The 24,321-nt window shown below is 35.8% G+C and overlaps 2 protein-coding genes across 5 annotated transcripts in view; both read left to right on the top strand.

Annotated features, from left to right (window-relative positions):
- The window catches only part of NPHP1 (nephrocystin 1), a 37,688-nt gene extending 32,860 nt beyond the window's left edge, over positions 1-4,828 (top strand). For 2 of the 4 annotated variants that reach the window (XM_039320889.1, XM_039320891.1), the window contains one exon: positions 3,147-3,653. In XM_039320889.1, the coding sequence (XP_039176823.1) occupies positions 3,147-3,425 (279 nt within the window). In that variant the 3' untranslated portion in view covers positions 3,426-3,653. Of the gene's footprint in view, positions 1-3,146; positions 3,654-4,025 lie in introns of those variants that run through there. The other 2 variants (XM_039320890.1, XR_005553897.1) reach the window with 2 other exon arrangements.
- Positions 4,829-6,399: 1,571 nt separating this feature from the next.
- MALL (mal, T cell differentiation protein like) lies at positions 6,400-24,184 on the top strand. The gene is made up of 4 exons (XM_039320893.1): positions 6,400-7,266; positions 14,778-14,945; positions 15,142-15,279; positions 18,013-24,184. The coding sequence occupies exons 1-4, from the start codon at positions 7,156-7,158 to the stop codon at positions 18,073-18,075; spliced, it is 480 nt and encodes a 159-aa protein (XP_039176827.1). The 5' UTR covers positions 6,400-7,155; the 3' UTR covers positions 18,076-24,184.
- Positions 24,185-24,321: the final 137 nt, after the last annotated feature.

Here is a 24,321-nt window from a genome sequence, read left to right as displayed (position 1 = left end):
CATGTGGGACCTGACCAAGAAGTTGAAGCTCAAGTTATGCCTTTTTTTTTCCAGCTGAACTGGAAGGCAAGCTGGTACAAAGCGGAAGTGTTACAAATGTTAAATTGATGGCTTAATTTGCTGTAATTTAGTATATGAATAAGAAGAACTCAGCTAATTTATAAGGATATCTACTGCTATAATTTTACTTTAAAGATAGAGCAGAGCATTACTCTGTTGTGATAGGAAGCATTAAAAATAAAGATAAGACTCATCATATGTGTCTACTTTGGGTTAGTTCCCTCCTCCTCCTCTTCCTTCTTTTTTCTTTTTGTTATTCTTTCTTATTTTTGAATTTGAAATTTGATTTAATGTTTTGAAAGAATTTAAGTAGAAAGAAATATAAAAAAAATATTGAGCATGTGAAAGACAGGAAATAAGATGTGGATAATTATTCCTGTTGGACTTTGAATTGAACATGTTTGATTAGCACAGTATTAATCATTGACAAAGCTATAAACAGTAACAGTACATCAGATCAACACTGAAAGTTATAAATCAGAATAATATATAATTCTATAGATAAGAAAACCCACATTTTGCATGTGTGACAGATCCAGATATAACATAATCCAAGAATCATTTCCAATTAGAATTAAATTCTGCATCAGATTTACTTTTTATGCAAGAAGCTAATCTGGACATCAAAGCAAACTTCCACAATTTAATCAGTCATTCTTCAAAGAGTAAGTCAAAGGTCTTTTGCAATAAAAAGGATATAACATTCTTCCGGCTATTAGCATATACAATACTGATTCTGTATATTTTGAAGGGACATATGGTCTAGTGAAATATAATAAGAATATCTCAGGTTGCAGTGGAATTATGACTTTATCTCTTAATGTGTTGCTTACAATTGTGATTTTCCATATTGTTCAGCTTTACAACACTGCAATAACATATAAAAAGAGACCCAGACTCTTGAGTACATTTCCAGCATTTTCTAGAAAAATAATTTCAGGTAGTCCTTGACTGAAGGACCATTTATTTAAACACTTCTCAAAGTTACTAAAAAGTGTAAAAGTGATTTAGTATCTGTCCTTGAAGTTATAACTGTTGCACAATCTCTACAGTCATGTGATTGCAATTCGGGCACTTGGTAAGTGGTTTGCATTTATAACCAATTGCAACATCTTGTGGCCCCCTGATTGCAATTTGTGATCTTACCAGCCAGTCTACAACAAACACTAATTGGGAAAGCCAGGTTTGCTTAACAACTGTTTGATTTCTTTAATGACTGCAGTAAAAATGGTTTTAAAATCAGGTTTGGTCACATGATGACTTACTTAACAACTGCATCTCTTAGTGATTAAAATTCTGGTCCCAACTGTGGTTATAAGTCAATGACCATTCGAATTCATTTTAGCAATCAAGAGTTGAATAATATCCAACACTAGAATGTACCAATTCTAAGTATAATGTTCCAAGTAAATTTAGTATTCTCCTTCTATTGAATTTCCCACTGTTGCATCTCTGTAACAATGTTCAAGTTTTTCATCCATTCATCATATTATCTTTAACTTGTTCAGATTCTGAATCATGTTTTTTTTTGTTATTGTGAGCCACTAGAGCTGTATTCTAAGATGAATAGCCATACAAATCTTTTAGATAAATAAATAAGAAAGTGGAGCTCAAACCCTTCAACAGGCAGTTCTTTCTTCCATCTGGTTAATGACCAAGGAGATTGCTTAATGACTGCAATCCAGAATGCCAGGATTGCTGTTGTTGAGCAAAACAGTCATGTGGGAGTCTCATTTAACAGCCATTTCTCTCAATGACCAAGATTTCAGTCTCAGTTGTGGTCATCAAGCAAGGACTACCTGTAAAAACTTTCAGTCTAAACAGGTTATTGTCTTTCGGCTGAACATATTCCTTAGTAAATTCAGCTTCATGAAAATAAATGTTTAATAATGGTGCAAGGAGAAGAAAGCCTGGTCTTACTCTTTTGCTGTATTTATCTCATATATTCAGTAGATTACTTAACATTACCTATCCTATTACAGAATTTTTATGCTGTTGGTATTAGTTCAGATATATCCATGCAGCCCATTTGGAATATCTACCTTTCTATAAGGGTTATAGAACTATATAAGACATGATCTGTTCTGAAATCCATATTAAATAGCTGTCATGATGATGTAGTCTGAAATTTGGGTTTGCAACACCACCTTGTTCTCCTAAATCCTGTAGGTTCTTAGTGTTTATAATTATGATTCATATCTATGCCAGTTATTTAGCAACTTATTCTCAATGACAACTAGAATCATATGAAAAGGGAAGTTAGCTTTTAATGGAATATTCATTTAATGGCTGTAGTAATTTCTAACTAGGATAACTTTAATTTCTTCCATCTAAGAATATCAGTTATATTTTTGCAAGTTGGCAAATAATTATTCTTGAATAAATCTTTATTGTTTCTTGTCAAGAAAAATCCTTAATGTTTTATCTTCTTATTATCAGTGTTAAATCTGGTTATTTGGCATGTACATTGTTTTTTTTCTTTTGTCCAATTCCATATAAGCAATTGACTTTTCTTTTTATTGATCCAATAACCTGATCCAAAACATATTGTTTATAACATCAGCAATGTTAAAGTGTCTCTATGCTGAGCAATTGTAAGAACAATATCAATATCTAATAATGTCAATGTTATTCTTGTGTAATTAGTTTAATTTGCAACATTCTATTATCTTGGTGAGTTGAATTTCCAGTGGTTCTAATGCTAGTAAAAGTGAAGGAGACGAAAAGGATTATTCTTGTCTTATTGTAATCTAATTTACTACAGTTTTGAATTCTTTGAGGCTCAGCTTCTTTACCATTCATATTTCAGAAACTGGGTAATTAAGGATAATTTATCTTTCCTTTTACTCAGTTTTTATAGATACAAACTTGAGATACAAACTTATAGATACAAACTTCAGAAAGCACAAGTCCTATTTCCCAGTGACTTGCAAACATTTATGTAACATATAATATAAAAATGGGTAATTTCTAATCAGTATCATCAGATAAAGAGTGACAGTTTTAATACAAAAAAGATAAAGTTTTAGGATGCTCTCAGGGCATAATACATTTTAAGTATTCTGCTTCCTCTTCCTCCTAATTAGAGAGACCGGGAATTTCTGAAATCAGTGTTTGTCCTGGTGTACCATGACACCGTCTATCCGCTTCTTCAGTCTGTGTTGCTCCCAGAGTATAAGTGGGCAGAAGAAGAATCTGAAGGCACTCGCTGGCGAATAATAGCTGAATTCCTGAAGAAAAATCAAGAAAGAGGTGGTAGTCTATCTTCTCTACTATCGTTGGAAAGCCCTCACAAAGCTTTTGATGTCATGGAAACTGCATATGATTTTTTAGGAGAGGCTAGAAAAAATAGTCCTCTAATATGAAAGACATTTGTGGCTATTCATCTACCAATTGCCAAGCCAACACGAACTAATTAAATAGAATTGATAATGTGTTCCAAAATGTATTTTTATCATTTGGCTAAAACTTTTATACCAGGTTCATAAATGCAAGGTATTGATAAACTTTTTAAAAATTTAACTATCATGTTGGTTATTGATTTGTATATTTATGAAGGAAGTAAATGCATACTAAAGATATTTTATCATGTTTTTGTCTTCATGGAGTTATTTTCCTATTTCATTTATATTTTTTTACATTAAGCAAATTTCATTTGATAAATGTTGGTATCTACTCAAATACTGAATATGAGACAAATTATACAGATAGTTCTAATTTAGTGATTGCCTCATATAGCAACCAGTTACAGTGGTAATGAAAAAGTGACTTTGTGGCCAATTCTTGTATTCATGATGTGTGTGTGTGTGTGTGTGTGTGTGTGTGTGTGTGTGTGCGCGCGTGCTAAACGAGAACTACATGTATTCCCACTGCCTTTTGATTGGTAGGATAGAAGTAGACTTGACAGATCTGTGTTGCTATGTTAGTATTTTAGTGGGGCTTATCAACATCTTTTCCTTTTTCAGTGTTGCCAGGCATTTTATCGCTCCAGAATGATAAGCAAAGATACTGATGTAGTTTTTTGAGAATGAAATGAGACTGGTTTGCAGAAAGTTTCCCAAATGGTGCTGAATTCAACTTTACGCAGATGGAATTTCCCTGTGCAGAGGGCTTTCTTCTTGTTTTGGCCTGAAGACTTAAAAGCAAATTCTGTGTCACAGAACTTGAAAGACCTGATGGAGTATATCTGAAAGCACATACTGGTTAAAAGGTTTAGAGAAGGGGAAATTGCTTTATTTTTATTATCTACCAACTATTTATTTCAGAAACTCACCATTGGATTTTGCCCTGATCTCTAGGTACACATCTCACTGAAATAAATGACAATTGCCTTAATTTGCATAATGATCCCAAAACAAAAATATAGCTGTAGAGAAGAAACTGGTTCAACAAGGCTAACTGGAACTAGTCATGTTTTTGGATGTGTTCCCAATCAATTAACAGCAAGACGATGGAATCTGTTCAACCAAACATGTCAGTGCTGCCCATAAAATGGTTAGAAAATAGTTAAGTTAATAGACTTAAATTCCTTGCCTTAAACTCCACAATTAAAATATGTATAAAATTAAACATACTTTAGGCTAAGTACCTTGCTGTGTATTTGTCTTCCTCTCAGATCAGAAACATGTAGAAAATGAGTAGGTAGGTTTATACGGTAATCCTCAACACTACAGTATTTCTTGGAGGTGCATGGTTTTTCCCCATATGGGTTTGTATGATGTATAATTTCTAATACATTAATACAAAACATCTATTCTAGATATATCTATGTATAGATTGATAGCGGCTTGCAAAACTGTTAGCAAAATAGATTTATAGAGTATAAATGAAGGACCTCTGTTCATTTTATTTCTATACCAGGGGTGGGGAACCTTGGCTCTCTTATGACTTGTGGACTTCAACTTGTGGAGTTGAAATCCACAAGTCATAAAAGAGTCAAGATTCCCCACCCCTGCTTTATACTATTCTCAAAAATATAGAAGAAGGGTACACAAACTAATGTGCCCCAGCCAATAAATAAATTTAAACAAGCCATCCTTGTTTAAAGAGCACAAACGTTCATAGTTAAAAAGTTGAGAATAATTCAGTATGTTGTTACTAGACTTTCGCTATGAACTAAAGTTTAATGAAGAGAAGGACTAAGGATGACAAGATAGCACTGTGCAATATTTCAGGGGCTGCCACAAACAAGAGGGAGTCATGCTATTCTCCAAGGGACCTGAAGGCAGGACAAGAAGCAACGGATGGAAACTAATCAAGGAGAGAAGCAATCTAGAACTAAGGAGAAATTTCCTAACAGTTAGAACAATTAATTGGGAATAACTTTCCTCCAGACGGTCCAACACTGGAAGTTTTTAAAAAGAGATTGGGATGACCATTTGTCTGAAATGATGTACGGTTTCCTGCCTGAGTATGGGGTTAGACTAGATGTTCTCCAAAGTCCCCCCCAACTCTGTTATTCTGTTATTCTATCCCAAGGAGAAAATGCTCAGAAAATGAAAGAATGTCTGAAACAAAGGGCACGGGATTCAATTTCAATTGCATTGGAATTAAAAACAAACTATGAGGACAGTAACTAGGGAAAAACAACAAAGTCCCCATTACCAAAGTACTATGGTTCAGTAATCAATTCAGTGATCATTTACCTACCCTTTGGGAAAGATTGTACAAGTGAAATTGTATGTTTCATAGTTCTTATACAATGCATTCCTGTGCCCACTGGGTGGCCTCTTATTATTTCGCATTAACTGAAGGATTGGCAAAAGATGCTCAAATACAGTAAAAATTAATTTGCCTGTTACTTCCTGCTCCCCATTAAAAAGAAAGGCCATGTAAGAACCAAAGACAAATTGCATTCTTTAGAAAGGTGAATAAATGAGTTCAAGGCTAGCATTGAGAGTTTCTGAAGCCATATGTATAACACCATGTATAACACCATGTATTGATTGCAGAACAAAACAACAAAACAGGCATTAATTCCACAAGCATGTTTTAGATTCTTCCTCTCTGTGCCTTTTGTTCTGTTAAATTATTGCTACCCCTCCCTGTTGGCTTTTCCTAGTAGCATGCTCACTTGTAAAGTAGCTCTTAAGCAGCAAAACCTTCCAAAATAAGCAGTTAAAAGAAACTTGAGTTTTTAATCCTTTCTGCTGTAGGATTGGTCACGTAGCGTCACTAATTCAGAGGTTTAAGATCGCAAGACACAGGCAAGAAAACAATAGTTCAATTTTATTCAGCTCTAGATAAATTACGCTCGTATGCTATGTATAGTACTCAGTACTGTACTTTAAAAGGGATGTGGAGAAATTGGAGGAAGTCAGAAAAGATATAGGATGAGATAAGGACTTGCAAGCATATTCTGCGAGCTAAGCATATTTAGGGTGCAGAATGTAAGTCTAAGGGAAAACAAAAAAGCTGTTCTCTTTTGAAGCAGCAGGACATTAGTGGGCAGAAATCAAGGAAAATTTGAGCTCAATATTAGGAGTAACTTCCTAAAATTAAACACACAACTTGCTCCATTGGAGATTTTGAAACAGAGGCTCAGCTGGATAATCATATATTGGGGATGACTTACCAAATTTCTCCATTTAGTTTGGACTAGAACAATGTTTCTCAACCTTGGAAACTGCTGGTTGGGGAATTCTGGGAGTTGAAGTTCACACATCTTAAAGGCGCCAAGACTGAGAGGCACCGGACTAGAGGATACGTAAGATTTCTAGCAAGAAACTTCCCAGTAGCAATGCTTCGGAATGGAACCAAAGGGGAACTCAATCCTCAAAAAAGAACCCTTTTAGAAAGAGTCAGAATCTGTAGGTTCATCTCCTTCTGCTACCAAAGGATATTTAATCACATACAAATATATCCACCAGGATACTTGACCTCTGATCTCTTATGGATGAGCTGCCTTAGTTTTGGTATAGTATGAAATTCTTCCACAATGATTACAGCTACCTGCAAGGCTGGAACTGATTTCACCTTTGACGTCCACATGGGTGTGCCACTGGATACTATTTTAAGCTTCACATGCCAACAGTTCTGCTGCAGAAGTAATTGTGGATAGCAGATCGTAACAACAGCTACATAGAGACAATAGAAATGGATTCCAAATCTTCAAGACCAACGCCTGGATGCCCAGCACCTGAAGACACTCCTTCAGGACTGGCCATTTTAAAAACAATACCATATGCTTTAATCTTGCCAGAGCTGGTAAGTCAGCTAACTTAATTCTGTTGTATTTTTTAAAATCCTATCTCCAATTTAAAATGGAACAGTTTTGTAAACTATGTAGTGTCCCTATAAGTCCAAAATAGTGTACAAAGTCATAGGGATGATTCCTGGTACTAGCTACTTATATGATATATGCAGATTTATGCACATATGTTTTATGTTAATTGTGGTCATAGTTAATGAATGGTTTATTTGAAGATTGGTAAACTTTCCCTACTTCATTTTATGGTTCAAGAATTGCATATGCTTTATATCTTCTTCCCATTGCTCTTAAAATGTGCACTTTAAGGAGCTAAAGCATCTATCCACAGTTAAGCAAACAGCACAAAGTTGTAGCTTTGTTAGAAGAGAGCTGTGTTAGTCCTTGACTTACAACCACAATGGAGACCAGAATTTCTATTGCTAAGTAAGGCATGTATTAAGTGAGTTGAACCTTGTTTTCTGACCTTTTTGTCATAGTGTTAAGTGAATCATGCAGTTGATAAACACATAAAACTTTCTCCATTAACTTTGCTTGTTGGAAATTAACTGGGAATGTCATAAACAATGATCATAAGACTCCAGGATGTTGCAACTATCATAAATACATGTTGGTTGCCAAGCATCAAAATTTTGATCACTTGACTATAGAGATGCAGTAATTGTCATAAGTGTGAGGACTTATGGATATGAGGACATAAGTACAAATTTATAGACTTCTTTATATATTCATATATGTAAAGCATATAATATCCTAACTATGAAGCTGATCATATGATAGTAGTTTGGATGTATATTAAGATTGACTCTTTGTTCCTAATTTTCAGAAAACTATAGCTAGAAACTATGTCAGCAATGGAATGGTTAGCTTGGAGATATTAATACTGCTTTACAGTATTCAACCTGGTTTACAAGGGTTTGTGGAATCTTTCTTCCACCCTCCCTAATTATTCTTCGATTATTCAACTGTGAGGCTGAGTAAGATGCTATGCTCACATAGGACTTGCTCTCTGAAGATATGAGTCAATATTTTCAAACAGTGAATTGTGGAGATATTCACAATTCATAATTAATAATCCAAAAAGGATTGATTTACAGGCTAGTTGTAGCTAGGCATGTGATTCTTTGGATAAAGGTTGATTCAACTAAAAGTGCTTCACAAAGGAGAAACAGCAGAGCTGATTAATTCAGGAACAGAAGGAAGGTCCATGTAGCAACTTAGAAAATTCATTAATGAATTTCAAGAGTTCATTTAAAAAGTCTCAGCAGCACTTTTTCGTGTGGCTGCTGATAAAAACAGGATCGCCAACATGATCGTCAACATCCAATAATGGATATGGCACAAGAAGAAGAATTTTAAAAACAGCCAAAAGAATAGCATATCTAAAGAAGAGAGATGGAAGCATTGTCACTTTCAGTCTAGTTCATTAAACAGGATCTCCCAGACTTGTACAGGGCTGTTTGTAGGGGAGAAGAAAAGGGGAAGAGAGAGGGATAGGACTTTCTGCCCTTTCACCCATTCCTACTCCTAATAAGTCTCTAGATTTGAGTCACAAAAAATAATTATGTCAGTCTCATCAAGGTTTGGGTAACAAAAGATACAGAACTATTATCTCTTGAGGATTCAGCTAGTATCTTGGATTTTATATGTCCAGTGTGTGTGTGGGGGGGAACCCTAATAGAATGTCCTTGTTTAAATGCAGTTGAATCCAGATTAAGTTGACAGTCTTGGAGATTCCCTATGGTTACATCCATCTGTGGAACTTGGCATTCAGGAATTTGTTCTATTTTTTAAGAAATAGCAGATCAAAGTAGCTGTCATCATTACATAGTGTGATAATGAAATTCACTGGGAAGTAGCAGCAGTGCAGTTTGTATTATGCTTCACTTCGAGAACTTTCAGGAAGTTATATTCAAGAATTATAAAACATGGCAGAGAGATTCTTTTCCTTATGTTAATTGCATTCTCATTGTACGAGGCATGGATTTTAACTCAACTGGAGTTGTGTGTGTGTGTTTCTGTGTGTGCACGCATGGGTGCTTGTGTATTTTTTATTTATATGAAAACTATTCAGCAAAGATTGTGTAAATAGTAAGGAAGATTACCTTGATGCAATCTCGGTTGCCAAGGCAACCAGTGGTAAAATATATTTTAAGTCCAAGCTACTCAGATAACATTTGAAAGCAGTACAGACAGAGACCTCCCTAATTCACTGAAGTATAAAAGTGGGAAGGGTACATTAAAACCAGACTTGAAGATTCTGTTATCATGGTGAATCTTAATAAAAACAGTTTTAGCCTTCTTGTGGAGTTGATGTTTTTGTCTGGTCTACCTTGTGGGGCTGACGGCTTATAATAAAAATGAAGCAAGCAAGAAAATAAAAGGCATGTTAGTTAATGCCTTCTTTGTAATATTGTTCCAGAAACCATTACTCAATGTGGGCAATGCATCTTCAAGTTCATGATAGAACAGAAGAACCCAATGACTATAGTAACAATGGTTGTGCTCAGGCAAAAAAAAAAAAAATAAAAATAAAAAAAAATGAAAAGAGGGTTTCTGTTTTTCATTATCATTTTCACAACTGACACAATGATTGACAGTTGCCATGAGAAAGCAACATGAAAGTTTGGTGAATTGCTACAAATAACAAGCTTATGGGAAGAGGTCAATTTAAAATTTATAATTCTGCATGATACATATATTTTAAATTAATATTTAGTTCTTTGAGTATTGGGCAAGGAAAGCTATTCATGAAGAATATCATGACAAAAACTAAATATAAAGTGAAATAAGGCTGCTTATGTGGTAAGTTAGGATGAAATGCAGGAACATACCTTTTGATTTTTGTTACCCTAAATCTTTATTATTTGTTCCTGTCCCTTAAAATATTCAAGCACATATGGGTCCCAGATGTTTATTTCCTTTTTGTGTGTGTGTGGCAGAAGCAACTTAGACAATGTCACTAAAGCAGCATATTCTGCACTCAAAACTAGCTTCAGCTCAATTAAATCACATTTTTTTCTTAATTGCATTTTTATCCTACCTTTCTTCTATCTAGGAGCTCAAAGCTACATACGCTAATATATTATAACAACTCTGTAAAGTAAAAATGATTCATACAAAATGTAATAACTTTAGCTAAGAATAGACTTGAACCTGCACCAGGCTGGTTCAGTTTAGAATGTAGTTTTGTACAACATGGTGTTTGTATATGTGAATTTTGCACCAGCTATTATTTTTTGAGAATTTGTAGAAACTACAATTATAATGTAGTTGGAAAGAACCTGCAGTTTAGAAACAAAATAACATAGATAACACTATGGCTTTTGAAATAATATGTGGAGTTTTTCATTTTGAATGCTTTGAATTTTCATTGCGCATTCCTACACTCTCCACCTTGAAGAACCTGTCTGATAATTTCTCAGCAAGGGGGAGCATTAGCTTTCTTGGCAGTGATCCTTGCTCACTGGCATTCCATGGGTGTGTGCCGGTTGGTGGGTAATAAAGAGTTCAACATCTTCAGATCAAGTTTTTTTCCCCTTTTTTTCTTGGAAATGAAGTGGGAGTGCTGGGTACCTCTGCATATACCATTACAAAGTATGCTGAAATAGGTATACAAGAACCTGACAGACGAAGAGAATTGCAGGGCAATCATGTTCTTTGGAATTAATGACTCTTAAGGGGCACAATCTGTTCATGCTGAAATATTTTTACAAATGATATATCTTCCAAATGTAATCATAGGTGTTTTTCCTTGTCTGTTTCATAATCTTTTCCCTGAATAATAACTAGTTTTATACATATAATATTTCAGGAAGTCCTATTTAAGGATTTCTGATTCTAAATTGACATTTTGTGCAAAACAGATCAGAATCAGATATCAGATCACTGCTCCTGTTCAGCCCAGAATTTTGCTTACATTGACTTCTTCAAGATTTTGAGTGAGTTGTTTCTTCTTGTTATACCTACAGATGCCAGAGACAAGTCTTGGGATATTATCAATACCAAGAATTTGCTTTATTAGGATCTAGTATTAGGGAGATAATCACATTTGCTTTCAATTCATTATTAATATAGCCTGGAATTGGAGAAGATTGGGTAAAATAGTGGCCAGATCTATTTATGTCCTGTTCTACAATCAGTTTAGATCGTCACATATTGCTATAATTCTTGGAGAAGCCTTCTTAGGCTTAACCTTTATCCTACACTTTCTCTCCCTCTCTATCCAATGAATAGCAACATGTTTCTTAATACTTGTTGCTGGAAATAACAAAGAAGATGTTAATATGTCCTATTTCCCATGGGAATGTTGGACTAGAAAAAGAATGTTGGACTAGGCAGGCTTGTGGTCTGGTTGATCATGATTGCAATTGGCTATTATTTTAATGCGTATTTGTTGAAATGGCTTATTGATGACACACAGGGAAAACAGGTAGTCAATATCACTCAAGGGTGGCATCCACCAAAACAAATGTAACACTGAACCTGGCTAGGTTTGTGGTACTGGTGCCTATGTAACACAATTCTTTGCATGAGAGCTTAGAAACATGTGTCTTTAGCAGGGAAAAATAGGTAGGTGCATCTGCAACATAACTTTATGCATGTTTACATAGAGCTTGCACATAAAAGCAAGTATACATGCAACTGTTGTCTGGAAAGATAGAATTGCAATCTTAAGCCAGCCAGAGGTCTTGTATAAGCAGAATGATGTCATAGTATCATTTGCACTGTCATAATGATGCATATGATGTCATTTGTCCACCCTTCCCTTTGAGGACAATCACAGTCAAGATGAGTGAGAAATGGATAAGAATAAAGCAGGCTGTTTGTGAGACAGGAATTCAAATTTATGTTGATCCTAATATAATATTATACTTTTAAAGTATATATGATGATTATTTAGATCACAATTCTAAAAGGAGAAACCTCGCTGAATACAATAAATATGCACAAAACTGAACTATAAATGTACTATTATTCCACTGCTCAGAATATGGTGACAGATGGTGGTGATGAGGATGAGGGATTTTGTTGTTTAAAGTGCTAAGATCACCCTTTGTTTAGCACAATTATTTATATACTTGCAAGGCTGCTTTATTCTCTATGGAATAAGTCATTTTAAATATTTATAATTATGCACATTGCTTTTTTAAATAAAAGATTTGTAATGTCTGAACATTTTTAGAAAAAAAATAGACTAAACTATGTTACCATTTTAAGCAAATTTTAATACATTTTTGACACACAGTTTTTTTCATAATTGTCCTGCTGTTCATAACCAAGGAGATAGATCAAGTCAAACATTTTGGCCATTAGTCATGGAGCTAACCTTCTACCAAATTCACAAAGAACAAATGTGATTGGAATATGAAGCCAACTTCATATTCTAATCATATATTCTATATTCTGCCAATACACACCTTTGCTGTTAAATTAGTGTAGAACCTTGCAGGTTCTGGTTTCTATATTCCAGTGTCAAGATAAGATAAATAAATTAAGTAATCAGATGATTGAATTCCTGAACATGAATGTGAAAGGGTGTGGTTGATCTTGGATGAGTAATTGTATCATTAATTGATTGCATCAGCCCTGGGAGGTAGCTTTAACATAAACCTGTAAACCTATGAGAAAAAATGATGTACTCTTTTTCAACTACAAAATACTATTCCATGTCAAACTGTATAGATATTTTACTGCTTCAAATAGAACAGCAAATAGCTCCCTTTTTATTGCATAAGGCCAGTTAGGCATAGTGGTTAAATCACTGGGCTAGAAAGTGGGAGACCCTGAATTCTAGTTCTGCCTTAGCCATGAAAACCAGCTGGGTGGCTTTGGGCCAGTTACATTATCTCTCAGTCCAATTTTCCTCAGAGGGTTGTTTTTGTGGGGAAAATAGAAGGAAGTTGTGTTGGAAATGTTCACTCCCTTAAGTTATTTGTAAAAATAATAAAGGCGGGATATAAATAAATAATAGACAAAAAAGATCAAGCTTTCAAATAAACGAACGAACGAATGAACAAACGAATGAATGAATGAACGTCCTAGTTCCTTCCATCTGCTATTTTCAAAAATGCTCTGGTGGCAGCAGCAGCAGCAGCAGCAAAAACAACATTAAAGTAGATAACTTGTCATTTACTGATTTTTCAAAATACTTCAATAATAAGATTGACCCTCTTTGGAAATTGTTTTGGCAGATAACGTAGCAGTGATATGTTATCATTGATAAAACCTTGCAATGAAGAATAATTATAGTCCAGTTTGGTCACCAGCTATTAGCTATAGGGTGAATTCCTCAGACTTCCATTTAGTGAACTTTGAATGCAATTGACAAAATTTTACTTTGCACTTTTCTTCAGATTTTGGTTTTATTTCACATTTTAATTTCCAAAGCAGACTGGACAATTGATACTGTAACACCATAATTGGTGTTTCAATGGAATATGCATCCATTTATGTCATTTGTGCAAATGATGACTCAGTGGTGCAAGTGACATTAATTACTTCATTTACTTAAAATTGGATTTAATAGACATTAACTGACAACCCCTTTCCCCCAGTTGGCATCTTCAGTTTTTATTTTTTTAACAACAGTTTTCTTAACGAATTACCTTGGTTTGTACCATATGTTGTTCAGGATGGAAATATTGAATATAAATGTTTAAAATATTAGTATTTCTCCTTAGGATTCAATGTACATTCTTATAATATAAACACTCTATTGCCATTCTCTAGTTCATTTTTCTCTCTCTTATACATTTGTTTACATGTTGTTCTTGATTTAACCTTTTAAAAAAGTTTTTGCTCTGTCATTTTTTTGTTCAAAGAAAAAATAAAGAAAGAGATGAGGGACTGGTTCTCTTTTGTGCCCTCTTTGAAAAAAATTATTGGTGGTTTTGAACTTTGTCTGCTTCATATTAACCACAATATATGCATATATTATTTATCCAGGGGAAATATTTTTAATTTGGACTAGACGTTTCTTAGGAAAAAAATCCTGCTGATATTGCGTATTATCATAACAGCATGTTACAAAGATATTTACAATCCATTATTTAAATAATACAAATACTTATTTTTGCTGAGGGTCATTCTTTATATAGCCAATATAATCCTGGACAAGGAAGAGCTAGAACTGGTTTCACACACATTCAGTTTTTAGAGCCTGAGATACACTGCAATGGTCCAACAATGATTGGTGCAGTGGCCTGCTAACTTTTAAGATTACATATAAAAGAATTCTTGTCCAACTAAGCTTCAGGTGGACTTTTTGTGCATCAATGTGTTGCTGTCAGTGTGTTTACTGTGCTGTTTTAAGATAGATCATTTTATATGATGGTGTTATTTGTACTTTAGCTGTCTGCTCCAGAGTTACACTTTAATGAAATGTATAAATCAACCAATCAACCAAATAAATAAATAAAGGCATAAACCAGAGACTAAACCAATGGAAATGAAATGGAAAAAAGTTTAGTGATAATCATTTGTATTTCAACTTTTTTCACCCTGATAGATCTTTGGTTGCTGGGTTTGGATCCTTGTAGCAGCCACCAATGTATATTTCCCTTTGCTGCAAGGATGGGTCATGTACGTCTCGGTCAGCTCCTTTGTCATCTCCTTCCTGCTCCTCCTGAGTTATCTGTTTGGCTTCCATAAAAACTTTGAATCCTGGAAAATTCTGGTAAGTGACAACAACTCCTGCAGCTTAAAGAGATTTGAAGTGGGTATCTCAGATGATGAATGGGCTGCTTACCAGGATGACTTTCGTCTGTACTTAATGGGCAATTCTGCATAATGACCTTTACAGGCTGAAGAATTCCACATTTCCTTAATGTTTTTTTTTAACACTGTCCACATCTACTTCTCTCTTCTTTTAGGATAGCCTTTACCATGGAGCCACAGGCATTTTTTACTTGAGTGCTGCTGTGTTGCAGGCAAATGCAACAATCCGTTCAGAGACTGAAGTGCCAACAGTACATATCCCTCGCTACTATCAGCTCAATACTGCAGCCACAGTAAGAATCTCACATCACCTGAGCATCTATCTGTTCTGTTCGAAACCTCCCATTTCAGTGTTTGCTGGTGACATTTTATTGCTGGAACCAGAATGAAAATAGCAGGGCAGCCCCTGCTAGGCTCAACATTTCAAAAAGTGTTCTTTCTTTCTTTCTTTCTTTCTTTCTTTCTTTCTTTCTTTCTTTCTTTCTTTCTTTCTTTCTTTCTTTCTTCCTTCCTTCCTTCCTTCCTTCCTTCCTTCCTTTCTTTCTTCTTTCTTTCTTTTCATCTGTTTTTGTTGATTTTAAAAACATTTTTGTTATACTGTGAGCCCCCTTATCAGGTGGCACCTAATATGAGTAAATTAAATTAAACTACATTACAAATTTGTAAATTTAGTTTTGGTTTGGCTGCAACTGTTACCTTTTGGAATACAGCCCCCCCCATCAAAGGCCAAATGTGACTCTTAATGGCTCAAGTATGAACAAAGCCCTGTTGTAAAGCAGTATTTTTTTTAATTAAAATTTTTTATAAATTTTTACAGAAAAACAAAATAATAATACAAAAAACAACATATACAAAAGAAAAAAAACTAAACATGACATAACAAAACTCCCCTTCCCCAACCCCCCCCCAAACCCCCCCCCCTCTGAGCTTCCCAGAGCAGAATATAGGCTTTATTAAGAAAGAATTTTTTAAAAAAATTATATATATATATAAAAAAAGAAAAATATAACACTGAAATATATGTATATATATATGAAAATAAAAATTATAGAAAAGCTATATAGTATTTTTAATATCCAATCTAAATTGTATAAATTTTATCCATTTATCCCAAACAGCAAGAAAATTCTCTTGCGTTTGTTCCTTTAAAAAAGCCGAAATCTTTGCCATTTCTGCCAAATAAGACACTTTAAGAAACCATTCCTGCATTGTAGGCAAAGATTCCTTCTTCCAATATTGTCCTACTAACAGCCTTGCGGCTGTAATCAAATTTAACATCAATGTAACCTCCTTTGTGTCACAATCAGTAACTATACCTAACAAGAATAGTTGTGGAGTAAATTTTACCCTCCTACTAAAAATTCTCTGAATATTCCACCATACCTTAATCCAGAAGGCTTTTATCTCTCTACACGACCACCAAATATGATAATAGGTGGCATCCAAACAACCACATCTCCAACATTTAGGCTGTAGGTCAGGGTACATGAAAGACATTTTTTGTGGATCAAGGTGCCATCTATAAAACATTTTATAAAAATTCTCCCTTAAATTCTGTGCTTGTGTAAATTTGACATTTCTCACCCAAATAATTTCCCAAGTATCCAGTGGAACTGATTCACCAAAATTCTGCACCCATCTAATCATACAGTCTTTAATTAATTCCGTTTCTGAGTCCAATTCAACTAGAACCTCATAAATTCTCTTAATATGAGTTTGTCTTTGATCCTTCACTTGCCTAATAAAATTTTCATCTTCTCTGAGAAAACCTACCTTACAATCCACCTTCCATCTATCTACTAATTGCCTATATTGAAACCAAGAATAAATAATATTTTCTTGTGCTAACTCTTCCCGTGATTTTAACTGCCAATTTTGTCCATCCCAACTAAGTAGGTGTCTATAAGACACCATATCTATTTTAATACCTCTTTTTATTCCTTCTATCGCATGCCAAGGTATAGCCCATAATGGTACTTTAAAATCACTTTTATAATATTTTCTCCAAATCCTAAGTAAGGAAATTCTTAAAATGTGAGATTTGAAAGCCCAATCCACTTTTTTATTAAATATTAAATAGGCATGCCACCCAAAAAGTAAGTCCCATCCCTCTAGATGGAGTACCTCAAGATTTGTCAAATTTACCCAGTCGCTAATTAATGTTAAAACCACCGCATCATAATATAATTTCAAATTCGGTACCTTTAATCCACCGTTGTAAAGCAGTATTAACTTTCACGTAGGACATGGCGTGCTTTGGCTCAAGCATGTCTATCCCTACCTATTTAATATTGGATTTATAATGAAGAACACTTTTCTATGGAAGAAGTCTTCTTTTTCCTTTGGCATACAGTTGTAGCCAAACAAGACATGAAAATACAGAGCTAGAGTTGATAAAATATATTGACTTGTCAATTGTTCTATATTTAACTTCTCCAATTAATAAATAAAGTAATTAATTCAGGATGTGGATGAGTGTAAACAATGAAAGGGACTTGAATACTAAACTACTCCATCAGACTGTAGGAGTTTAACTCAACAAGGAGCCTGAGTGCTGGGGAAGACAAAGCCCTGAGCATCAGAGAAGCATTGCTGGCGTAAGATGGTTTGTTCATCCCATATGTTCCTTTTGATTAATGGTAAATTTAATCTGCTTTCCAGGCCACAGCTATACAAAGAAACTCATGGTTCATTAGGAAGGCCTGCTCTTTGTCACCTGGATTTTTTTTCGGTGGGGGGAGGGACTACAGCTAACACCTTTAGAGGCCAGGAGCCTGGAAAGTTAAAAACTATGTGACAAAACTGGTTTCTACTGTGTTCTGTCAGATTTTCTTCACCTCCATTTTATCCTTCAACAACCCAGCAAGTTGGGTAGCTGAGAGAGAAACAGGTGTAAGGTTAGTTTTTGCCTCATTTTGAAACTGAATTTGAAACTGAATTTAAAACTATTCCTAGTCTGATATGCTAACTTGCTTTGGGAATGGGGAAATTGTAGGTAATAACGTTGCCATTTTTTCCTTTTTCAGTTCTTTGCGTTTATCACTACCCTGCTGTATATTTTGCATGCCTTCAGCAACTACTACCACTGAAATGACATGAGCTGGAGTTTGTACACCCAGACAAACAGTTAACATTTAAGAAGATAATTCAACTGCAACTGAATTCACCCATCAGCTGGGGCCATCACACATGTGTTTGCTAAAACCTGTATTTTAGCATGCTACTGAGTTCTGTATGTAAAACTACTCCAATTACTGTAATGTGATTCCTGATTTCTCATGCCTGTAATTATCCCAAATCACTATTTTTCCCCCTCAGATCAAAGCCTCCATAAATAATGTACATAAAATAGGGGGGATTTTTGAACTTTCTGTCTTCAGTGAACTATCTTCACATTTCCTCTTCTGTGAAGGAATTCTTGTTGGTTTGCTATGGAATCTTGCACATAGTCAAAGATTCTGGGTCATATTCTGAGGTGGTCAGTTTCTGGTTGACACGAACCATAAATGAAATAGTGTATAGCAGTGTTTCTCAACTTCAAAGTTGAAGTCCACGCAATCTTCAAGCTGCCAAGACTGAGAAACACTGCTGTATAGTATATATTATAATGCTACATGACTCAGTGTGTGTGTCTTAAAATTCATCATCCAATCTCTTGCAAGTCACAGGAAAGGTTGTGTAGTGGTTGGCAACCCTGGAAATTGTGTCTGTTTTCTAATTGGTAAAGCTTCCAGAGAATTTCGGATTCCTCTGCAACACTGCTTGAAAACTATTTCCCATTTGGATGCAACAAATTAATATTTAGGCTACAGCAAATAATCTGTTGCCTCCAAATGGCCTGGGAAATAATTACCAAGATGTCTGGGAAGAGAAATTCACACACATTATGGTAGCTGTGATATAAATGATTTTTATCTCATTAACTTTATGTGTGATTTCTATCTTAAGTAAGTACAAAGCTAAAATGGCAACATAATACAAAAAACCATCTGTTTACCTACCTGTGTGTGTGTTCGCGTGCGCGCGCGCACGCGCGCACACACACACACACACACACACACACACAAAGCAAGATTCCTCCTGTGAACTGAAGAACACTCGTCCTGATGTTAACTAAATCTGAAAATGCTGTACAAATAGTATCCCTTTTGGTAATGTTGATATATGTAAAAGTATTCTGCTCTTTGTTATTACAGTATATTGAATGTTTGTTTTGATGTAGAAACATGAAGTAACTTATTGGTAAACTTGTGTTTTTTAGTTCTGTTTTATAATTGATGTTTCAGTTAACCATCTTTTGCCAATGAATATAACTGACTTTCTCCCTTTTCTCAACTCATGTGAGTGTTTAAATTGCTGCTTTGTGAGTGAGGTTGTGACATTGCAGATGCAAAAAAATGTATTAATTTAGCGCATAATTTTATCAACAATTTTAGGCATCTTTAAACTATTATGTGTGTGACTGTTAGTCACTACAGCATATATAGGCCATAATTTATTTTTAAATTCACCCATCTTTCTCTGAACTCAAAGTAGCAGTGCCCATAGTGGCTTCCAGCTTCTGTCAGAAGGATAAAACAGCACTGGGCCACAAACTCTACTCCTTTGAGGTATATGATGATGTGTTGGGGATGTGACTTGTTTTGCAATGTGTCAAGATGCTGCTGACTTAAGTTGGAACCCTCTTGGACCCATCTGCTGGTGCCACTGCTTCAAAAACCTTGCTACTCCCTTACAAGTAAGGCTAACACCAATCTTGAGAGGTACTACATGGCCCTTCTATTTAGTTTGATAGTGCAGTCAAAGTCTTCATTTCAATTTGGGCTTCCTTCTTTTCATGGGATTTGTTTATCAAGCACACCAAGACAAAACATTTATGCCCAGGGCTTTTTTTGTCACCTCAGAATTATTTGGAAGTATTCTTGTTTTCATAATTGCAACAGCTTAAATCCCATGGAGTTGGGATGTGGAGGTAATTTTAATTCATTACCCTTCAAAACAAAAGGGCACAAACCTCAGTTCAGTCCATATATACCAGGGGTCCCAAACCCCAGGGCTGCAGCCCAGTAGTGGGCTGCAACTTGTTCAAAACTGGAGCGCAAGAGCGATGGGGAAGCGTGCTTATGCAAAGCTCCACACGGGTGAGTGGAGGACCCTTGCACTCGCACATGGAGCTCCACTGGTGCGAGTGGAGAGTGTTCACGTGCAAAGCTCCATTCTCACAAATGGAGCTTCACGCATGAGCACCGTCCACTCATATGAATGAGGTTCGTGTGTGAGCACAAGCTCCCTCTGCTCAAGCACCCTCCTCTCGCGTGAGTGGAGCTACATGCAAGTGCCTGCTGCTCGCACCAACAGAGCCACCAAGGTGGAAAGGTTGAGAACCACTGATATACACTGTCCAGAGTCCCTCTGTGTGAAAGATGGATGATTTCAAAATTTGATAAAGTAAATAAATAAAAACCTGCTTATTAAATAATAGGTAAAATGTTTGAAAAATTGCAAACCCTTAAAATGCAACCATAAGAAAATAGTTCTTTATTGAGTATTTCAATAGATCGTGAACTACATATTTCTTTATGTATCTTTGGAAAAAACCAAAATCAGAGAACTCTTTAAAAAAAGGAAGTTAAATTTAGAGAAGGGGCCCTGATTGCTCTTGTAGTAGGAATTGGCACTTCAACAATTGGCAGGAAATCTGCATAGCTCCAGCCATGAAGAATATCATCTGTTGATTTCCTTAAAGCTATGTTCTGGTCTAGAAGTGGAGATCAGTTTGGACCCTTTTTGTTTAGCTAGGTGCCAACCTTGCTATCTTTGGGAGACCTAACCCACCCGTTTTAATATAACAATTAATTCAAAATATAGATGAATATGAATATGAAATAGTTTAATTCTGCCATATGTAATTGTCTAAATAGCCACCAGGTGTCTGCAATGCTCTACTGGAAGACTACATAATACAGCATACTCTTTCTTCTCTGCTCAGCTGTAAAACTCCCTCTTGATGCAGTTCTTATGAAAAGTCAAACCTCTCCTTCCAACCCACCTGCCTACGATTTCGAGCTGTTCCTGGATATCTAGCAGAAATGTCTCTAGAAAGAAGTTGGGTTGAAGGGGGTAAAGTAGTCTTTGCCAAAAACCAAGCTCATCTATTTACATACATATTTCAGATTAACTGTACTGTTTCTTGAATAACCACCTAGAAGCTCCTTTCTTGGATTACTTCTGGACTGAGACAGTTATCTGGTAGCCACGGACGTACCTGGAGCACTTGATCCATATGTCTTTTGATAACATGCCTCTGTGTCCTTCTGATTAGGCTTTTGACAGTGCAATCCAAAAGAAGAACCTGTCGGCTAAGGCGACAGGCTAGAAAGCGAGAAACGGTGAGTTCAAGTCTCCCCTTAGTCATGAATGCCAGCTGGGTGACTGTGGGCCAGTCATTCTCTCTCAGCCCAACCCCCAACAGGGTTGATGTTGTGGGGAAAATAGAAAGAGGAAGGTGTGTTGGATATGTTCTCCGCCTTGAGTTATTTGTAAAAATATTAAAAGCGGGATATAAATAATCAGATAATGAAATAAAGTAATTCATTTGTCAAAGCAGCTCTTGAGAAATCTATGTTGATTACTACTTAAGAGAAACAAGCTTTTTGACTGACAAAAGGGTTGCTTTCACCAACACAACGCCTTCCATATTTTGCAGTGCAGTACAGAATAATAAGGGACCTAAAAGGAATAGGACAGAAAATTGAAGTTAGGTACTGCTTCCAAGCTGATGGCTCTTTGTACTGGCAACTATTTACTTCCTTATGCTATTTTTGGGGTGAAAGAAAAGGCCAATATCTTGATGGAAAAAACATGGCACGTAACAAATGTACGAGAAAATTGTCTAAGCTCTGTATAAAGGTTTGTATACAAGGAAAGGCAATTGAGTAATACATTATTTCTCCAGAAGTATTCCAGGTTTCTCCAACCTAAGGGCAGTTCTCTTTAAGCTGTGCCATACTGACCCATTTATCTTACAGTATTTTGAAAAATAATGTATTTTGTAAACTAGACAAGAAAATACAGAATTACAACATCTTAATATGACCTTTGGTCTCTTAGTGACAAATGACCATTTTTTCATAAGATTGCATGACAGTTATTTCATCAGATGTAGAAAATGTGTTTCAGTGTCTATTTGGTAGATATAAGAAAGAGAAAGAGCCCCTTATTTAAACAAATCTAAATCTAACATTGGTTTCTGCCTTAAAACAATTTATAAAATATATAGGAAATTGTAAATTTGGGCCAGTGGATCAAGACCATGGCTTTAAAATCTTCTCCATATGATTCCTCCCATTTGAATTCTTCCAGCGGTCTTCTGTTATTCCCATGGTTATCTATTCTTTTAAATATATACTGTAGAATAGATTTCTATGTTGCCTTTCTTACAGAAGCTCAAGGAGCTATTCATAATTCTCCCTTCTCCAATTTTTCTCCACAAGAATAACCCCATGAGTTGTTTGGGTTGGATTGAAAGCTGGTGGCCCTGTCCCATCCACATGCTTAACCTAGTCACATCTTCTTACCAGCAGTTCTGATAGTCTACAATCACAGTAACTGGGTCAAAAGTTTTTGTTTAGGAAATGCAAATTCCCCACTTACTTCTTCAGGAACTTCCTGCTATCCCATAAGCACTTGTGTCAGGAAACTATTAGCAAAGTTCACTTTAGCTGACTGTGTTCAGCAGGTCAGCGGTTCAAATCTCACCGGCTCAAGGTTGACTCAGCCTTCCATCCTTCCGAGGTAGGTAAAATGAGGACCCAGATTGTTGGGGGCAATGTAAATATATATATACATTGCTTACTGGTGTACACCGCTTAGAGAGTGCTTGCACTTAAAACGGTGTATAAGTCTCATAAATAAATAAGTCTCATAAATAAATTATATCACTAGGTTCTTCACTACTGGCCAGGTAGGCAGTTCAGTAATAGATGTGGCTTAGGTTCTGTTCTGTGCTACCAAGCCTTAGCAATGGGTAATGAGAAATATTATTTTAATCGGCTCTTCTTTCTTTCCAGCTCTTTTTCTTGAAGACTAGTAGCAAAAAACAGATTAGGTAGAGTTTAGTTTAGCTTGCCCTATCCCAGATAGGTTTTGAGCTAAAAAATGTCTAGAACAACATATCTATATCATTGGCCCACTAAGTATGCACTGGGGCCAGTCCAGTAGCTGTCCGAGAATCACCCCATGTTTGTCTCTGGTTGAGGATGGAGTTTCTGTTTTAAATCCTGGTTAACTCCTATACCACATTGGCTCTCACATTGGCTCTACCTTTCTTGGTCCTGCAGCAAAACATGTTTAACTGAATAATGGGTGTAGACGATGGGGTTGTCCTGGTTGTCATACAAATGCACATAGATTTGGGAAGGGGTTAAACACCCAGAAGGAGCCAGTGTGCAAACTGTGGATTCTCCTAGACCAGGGATAGGCAACCTTGGCTCTTTTATGACTCATGGACTTCAACTCCCATACTGGCTCAGGAATTCTGGGAGTTGAAGTCCACGAGTCATAAAAGAGCCAAGGTTGCCTACCCCTGTCCTAGACTCATGACTCCTGCTCAAATAGCAGGTGGAATTTGTGGCTACAAAAGTTTTCACACAATTTCATGTGGTGTACCAATTGAACCTCACATGCGCTCAGTCACTCACATCCTGGTCATCCCACAGTTGGATTATTACAACATGTTCTATATGGGGCTACTAGTAGTGCCACCCATCCAAAAACTAAAGACGACAAGCCTCCAGATCCCAAGGCTCTGCATACCCACATCACTTTGTCTTACCAGGGTTCAGTTGAGGCTTGTTGTCCCCCATCCAGGTCCCCATAGCCTCCAGGAACAATGAAAGGGCAGTTACAGCATCATTGGGTCACCAGGATGGAAATGTAAAGCTGAGTATCATCAACATATTGACGATATCTTATCCCATGGGGTTGGGATTACAATTAACTAAAATAGTAATTGATAGTTAAATTAAGTACATGAATAATTGAAACACATGTTTTATTTTTGGAAATGGCAAGTCAAAGACCTTCTAGAATGTAGAAGAGAGGCATTGGAAGATAGGACAATTTATTTCAATGTAAAATGGTTTCTTTATAGTTCATTTTTTCTAAAAATTAAAAATAAATGTTTCAAAGCAAAACAAAGCTATGCATGTGTATGGGCATGGTTATATAATAAAGAAAACAAGCATCGATCCATTTTGCTATCATGTGAAATATCTAATAGTTTTCATGCATTGATGTTGTTTTTCCTATACTACCATTCAGTCTATTACAGTGGT

The sequence above is a fragment of the Crotalus tigris genome, unplaced genomic scaffold (assembly GCF_016545835.1).
Source record: "Crotalus tigris isolate CLP2741 ecotype Arizona unplaced genomic scaffold, ASM1654583v1 scf7180000023713.2527936, whole genome shotgun sequence".
NCBI lineage: Eukaryota > Metazoa > Chordata > Lepidosauria > Squamata > Viperidae > Crotalus > Crotalus tigris.
The sequence above is the reverse complement of the archived record's forward strand: the minus strand, read 5'-3'. Positions and strand labels throughout refer to the sequence as shown.

Coding starts and splice junctions, on each gene's coding strand:
- MALL (XM_039320893.1), top strand. CDS start 7,156: ATGGATTCCAAATCTTCAAGACCAACGCCTGGATGCCCAGCACCTGAA. Junction 14,946..15,141: donor TTGAATCCTGGAAAATTCTG/GTAAGTGACAAC, acceptor CTCTTCTTTTAG/GATAGCCTTTACCATGGAGC. Junction 15,280..18,012: donor AGCTCAATACTGCAGCCACA/GTAAGAATCTCA, acceptor TTCCTTTTTCAG/TTCTTTGCGTTTATCACTAC.